Raw genomic sequence first — 6,022 nt, 5'->3', positions numbered from 1 at the left:
GTGGTGACTGTATAATAAACCGGTTATCCTAGGATATGTACCACACAGCACTTTCCCATCGGGATCGAACTGGACTGGACACAGAATGTGAAATCAGACAATAGTAAGCAAGATTATCGCAACCGAGCAAAGCATGAAGATGCGTTAAGGACTTACCATAGACAGCTGTGGCAGGAAACTCACCGGTGCCTTGGACTTTTCCTTGCTGGGTAGTTTATCCTGTAATGGGGGAGGGGGGGTTGTTTACTCATTATCGCTAAATTTAATTCACTCAGCCAAGTTTTACATTTTCTATAAAGGCAAACACATACCGTCCAAAATATCCTAAAATATGATCTTACTGACGTATGATCTTACACACAGGACTCTTATAACACACCAAGGAACTATTAGAACTACTTAGTTCAGTCAGAAGGTTGCAGGATACAAAGTTCACACAGACACACAGACACACACAGACACACACCCTTACAGACACTAGAAGTAAACAGTGCGAAGCTGAAATTAAGGTACAATTTTAGGGCAGGTAAAATGGTATCTCACTTAGGGTTTCCTTGCTGTGATAAACACCATGATCAAAGCCACTTGGGGTGGAAGACCGTATTTGGCTTACAGGTTATATATACACTCCATCACTAGGGAAACCAAGACAGGAACTTAAGCAGAGACCACGGCGGGACACCACTAACTGGCTTTTCCTCCTGACTACTCAGCCTGCCTTCTTATAGACTCCAGGACCACCTGCCCGGGTTGGCGCCACCCACAGCGGGCTGGGCCCTTCCATGTCAATTATCAATCATGAAGATGCTCCCCGTAGACTTGCCTGCAGGCCAAGAGGGATATTTTCTTAAGTGAGTTTCCCTCTTTTTCAGGTGACTCTACCATATGACATAGTGACTAAATAAATAAATAAATTGAATAAAACAAAAACCACTTAACCAGGACAAAGGGCCTTGCAGTTAAGGTACTTGTCACCAAACCCAACGACCTGAATTTAATACCCTAGACCCACACAATGGAAAGGAAGGACCGACTTCTGTAAATTGTCCTTTGATTTCCATTTGTGTGCTGAGGAATGAATTTGACCAAAAAAGGGGGGGAGGGGATGTAAGATGTTTTAATTAAGCTATAAAGTATCATTAAAGAAGATTTTAATCTGGGGTCTCATGCATGCTGGCTCTACCAGTGAGCTGTATCCCCGGCCCTCAAATGATTTGGAAACAGGAAAATGCTTCTGCTTATGATACTTTCTATGAAGGTTTCATCTGATTTTAGTCATTTCTGGGACCGTTTTGTTCTTTGCCCCAAGCTGAGCTTCTGCCTTTTTCCTGCTCTGTGATGAAGGGGACAGATATATGGGTGGCCATCATCCGAGCGTGCAATCCTCTAACGAGAACCTTGATCAAGACTGACCAGGAGTTAGCAACACAGTGCGCACACAGGCAAAACTCTCTCTCACACACACACAAAAATTAGAATAGTTCTTTAAAAGAAGGTGGCGAACAGGATGATCATGGCAGCCAAAGGAGAACCACTTGTTCTGTGACTTTCAACAGTGCTGCACAGCGGGTTCCTCCCCTCGCCCCACAAGCAACCCTTATGTGAGGGCCATCCTTTGAGTATGGACACTTTTAAACGCTATAAACGCCTTCAGCAGAATCTCTAAGGGGCTGGAGGGTTTGTTTGTTTGTTTGTTTGTTTGTTAACTACTTTTTCAAATGAAATGAGCAACTGCAAAAGACTTCTATTTCTCATTAAGTCCCTAGCATAAGAGAAAAAGACAGACGACTATCTCTGAAAAGAAAATGCCATGCCCCTCTCAGCCTTCCATTTAATGAGATGGATATGTTAAAAAACCTCCTCAGTAAATGCGTCCCTGCCGCCAGCTCACATCTTCAAGTGGGATGAATTCATAAGTAAATGTCACGTTGAAATGGAATTGCTGAAAATTTAATCCATTCTATTTGTTTTAGATGATTGTATAAAACTTTCATCTTTTCAAAAGGAAAACTGTACTCTAAGCTAAGACAGAGGGAGGCATCAAAATAACTTTTAAAATTACAAAGTCAACCAAAATGGTAGGAGGGAGCCCTCTGCTGATTGAGACGGAGGCAAAAATCCTGGATGGGTTAATAATGCCCTTCTGGGTGATTCCAAGGCTTCTTCAAAGGAACGTGGCCCTTTTGGAGATTGTGGGGAGACAAGGGAGTTGGGGTTTCCAGTGTCACTTTTAGGAATAGGAAGCACACAACTTCCAGCGATCACTTGGCTGCTTCTTAGCTCCAGCTGAATAGGTGGAAGGAATTACGGAAACTAGCTCTCTAGAAAACCCACTGTATATTAAATAAAAGAAGTATTTTAGATTTGACAGTATAGACCATGGTTCCACGAAAGGGCCAAAGACTTACGTAGACGTCAAGCAAAAGAGCTACTCAATTATCGATGGCGATGATTCGTGATTTTTTTTTATTTGTTTGTTAAGAAGTTTGAGCACAATACCACCGCACCATGAGGTCTAGTGATTGCTCAGGTGTTGTGGTGTGTCCTTTTTTGTTACATGTAACTGAAATTTGGGAGGATTTTGCTCGTTTGTTCTTGTACTATTGATGGCTAATTATTCTTTGATATATGGATCATAGCACCAGTTTCTTCATTCTCAATTTATTATATGAATTTCAAAACTACTGGAATAAGTTTTCTTGAGCATTTAGATAACTATTATTTACTTGGTGAATAAGTTAGCGACTTGACATTGTTTGCTATTAATCTATAACCTATATAATCTAGAACTATAAATGTTAAAATCTAGATATGGCGTGTCTTTCCAAAAGGCTCGCTGCATTGAGGGGCAGCACCAGTAGGTGATGCTCTTAGGAAGCTGTGATGCCACGGGGATGCTATTTCCATCTAAAAATTAACTTAAGCTTTTGGCAGAATGGGCTGTTAAGAGGTAGGGCCTGGCGGAAGGACGTGGGCTATTGGAGTATGCTTTCAATGTGCTGATGTTTCTCTCGTCTCTTCCTCATGCTCTCTGCCTTCTGGCTGCCCTGAGGTGAGCAGCGTTATGCTCCTGTGCCCTCCCTGCCTTGATGTAGTACTTTGGTATGGTACCCAGAAACGCCCAGAACCAGGTGACCTTTAAAACCATGAGGAAAAGTAAACATCCTCCTCCCTTGAGTTGCCTTGCTCCGTTTTGTCACGTACACACACACACACACACACACACACACACACACAACCTGACCGGAACAATAAGGCTTTAAAAAACTCTTTTTCGGGGGCTGGAGAGATGGCTCAGTGGTTAAGAGCATTGCCTGCTCTTCCAAAGGTCCTGAGTTCAATTCCCAGCAACCACATGGTGGCTCACAACCATCTGTAATGAGGTCTGGTGCCTTCTTCTGGCTAAAACTCTTTCTCTGTGTGTCTGTATTTGTTAGTGTGTGTGTCTGTGTGATGGTATATGTGAGTGTGCCTGAGCATGTATATGAGTGTGTGTCTCTGTGTGTGTTGTGTGTGTGTATTTGAGTGTGTGTCTCTCTGTGTGTATATAATTGTTAGTGTGTGTGTGTCTGTGTGATGGTGTATGTGAGTGTGTGTGAGCATGTGTGTGTGTCTCCGTGTGCATTATGAGTGTGTGCATGTGTGTGTGTACGTATCTGGGAATATGAGCATATCTTGTGAGTGTGTGTGTATGAGTGTGTGAGTGTGGACCTGTGTGTGAATGTGTGTGTTTGGTATGTTCACGTATGGATGGGGGTGTCCATGCCTACACATAGAAACCAACCTACTGCTCGCTGACTTACTACTTTGAGTCAGGTCTCCCCAGCAATCCTCCTGTCTCTGTCCCTCTGTCTGGCCACTCTGGGTCTTCGAGTGGGTGATGGGGAGTCGGGTTTACGTTTTCCTGGCTTGCACATCAAGCTCTTAAGCGCTGAGCCATCAGCAACCCTTAAGACACCTTTAAACATCATTTCCACAACAAACTCGACTTGCAAAAGAACGCACTATGAAGTAACAAAGAAGAAAACAACTCCCAGCTGGAAAATCAACTTCGTGTCTCATTTGGGTTGCTAACAGAGTCCTTTTCTCATTTGTCACGGTGTTGAGAGCTGCAATGTTTCTCTAGCTACCCAGAAAAATGTCCGCCCTACAGCCTTCCTGCGGTGGGCTGGCATCAAAACCAATGACCGAGGCTCTGTAGTGCAGTTTCTCTTAAGGTCAACAGAGAAAGATTTTTACTTTTGCAACTGTTTATTTCTACAAGCTATTGTGGCCTACATCTTTTATTACACACCACAAGACTAAGTGGGAGCCCTGGGTGGCCTGTGATCTCAGCTGGCAGAGGCTGGGGACCAGGAAATGCTGCAAATTCAAGGCCAGCCTGGCCTAAAAACCTAACCCCAGGCCAGCTTTGGGTGGGAGGGGGTGTGGTAAAAAGCGAGTTTCTGTCTCCTTGGAAAGAAAAAGACTAAGTGGTTGGCAGAAAGTCACACATCTAAGAAGCCTCGGGTCACAAATACTCCGGGACAGCAGCCGGGAGAGCAGCTGGGGTCGCCGTCGAGCTGTTTCTGCCGCTAGCGCGTCCCTGAGAGTTGTGCTCCGCAGTCACGGTGACAGCGAGACCCAGCGGCTGGGAAGGGAACCGGAGGGAAACTCTCAACACCCGGGGTGGCACGGGGGGTCTAGGGTGGGTCCCCGAGAGCCGCAGTCTGCACTCCTGCGTGCCCGGTCCCCCCGGGACCCGGGACCCTGGCGGCCCCGCTCTCACCTGCTCGCTACTCATGGCTGCGAGGACTTGCGAGCCGCGCACGGCCGGCCTGGATCGCTGCTGCGGGACCCTGAGCCCGGGGACAGAGGTGTCCACCGCTGGACAGCTCACTCAATCTCGGCTCTCTGAGCTGGGAGCTCTAGCGTCCCTGCCTCATGTGTTGCTAAGCAACAAGCTGGCGGGTTCCACTTCCGGTCATCTGTATCTGCGTGATCAGGTCCAGAACTTTCTCTCGGTGATCCAGTAAGGGTGACTTTCTGGGGCCTCCTGAGGGTGGTGGCAGACACCTTCCAACCAGCCTGGGTGGACGTGATCCTCTGCTTCCCGCTTTCATTTTGCTGTTTCTGCAGATTTCATTGCTAACGTAGGCAAATGGAGCACTCAGGACTGGAGCAGGAAATGTGTTCCCTATTCGGGTGCATCAGTTTTCAGTCCTGTTGGCTTCTCCCGCACACTAGAAAGCGAGCCCTCGGAGACTCAGTAAATCCACGCGTGACTGACTAGATGAATGATTTTGTCTCAAGACGATACCCACGCAGGGCTTGGGAAGATGTGGCAGGGATGTGAACGCTGAGGTCTAGAGAAGACAAGACTGTGTAAGGACCGCTCCACCTGAGGCGTTGCATGGCTATTAGAGGAAGAAAAACAAAAACAAAACCGAGTGAGTCTACCAGATTGAGGAGTGGGGTAAAGCAGATTAGAGCCCGGTGATAAAGGTGAAGAGATAGATAGGTGGTGTATTTTAAAGACCCGATTTAAAAAAAAAAAATATGGCGAGGAGTTTAGACTTTAAGGGAAACGTCCTCCCACTGCAAAGTTTTAGTTTAGTTTAGTTTTGTTTATTTTGGTTTGGTTTTGAAACGGTCTCACTGCCCAGGCTGGCCACAAACTCTACGTTTTTTTTTTTCTGTGGCAGCCTCCCGAGCGCTGGAATTACAGACTTCTGCCACCACACCTGACTGGAAAGTTTGCGATTGAGAAACGGCAGATTCCTAAACTAAGATTTATGTGACAGCTTATGGAACGGCCAAAACAATATTGAAAAAAAAAAGACACATTTGGAAGTCTCATATTTCTGACCTCAAAATTTAGTACAAAACTGCAGTGATGGAAAAACAATACCTTTTCAGCAACCAACGTGAGAAAACTAGATATCCATATACCCAAACACCAAGCAGACAGTTCACGGCACCGAGAAAATCGACCTCACGTGGAGTTAAAGCTTTAAAACTCTTTAAGGAAAATGGAGGGAAG

General features: G+C 45.7%; 1 protein-coding gene across 1 annotated transcript in view; it reads right to left on the bottom strand.

The window, feature by feature from the left end:
- The window catches only part of Dnah7 (dynein axonemal heavy chain 7), a 195,148-nt gene extending 189,901 nt beyond the window's left edge, over positions 1–5,247 (bottom strand). Inside the window, exons 1-2 of the mRNA XM_013353465.2 lie at positions 4,769–5,247; positions 157–219 (exon numbers count right to left, since the gene is read on the bottom strand). Coding sequence (XP_013208919.1) covers positions 157–219; positions 4,769–4,783 — 78 coding nt within the window. The 5' untranslated portion in view covers positions 4,784–5,247. The remainder of the gene's footprint in view (positions 1–156; positions 220–4,768) is intronic.
- Positions 5,248–6,022: the final 775 nt, after the last annotated feature.

The sequence above is a fragment of the Microtus ochrogaster genome, unplaced genomic scaffold (assembly GCF_000317375.1).
Source record: "Microtus ochrogaster isolate Prairie Vole_2 unplaced genomic scaffold, MicOch1.0 UNK8, whole genome shotgun sequence".
Classification (NCBI taxonomy): Eukaryota; Metazoa; Chordata; class Mammalia; order Rodentia; family Cricetidae; genus Microtus; species Microtus ochrogaster.
Note: the sequence above shows the minus strand (reverse complement) of the source record. Positions and strands in the feature narration are given on the sequence as shown.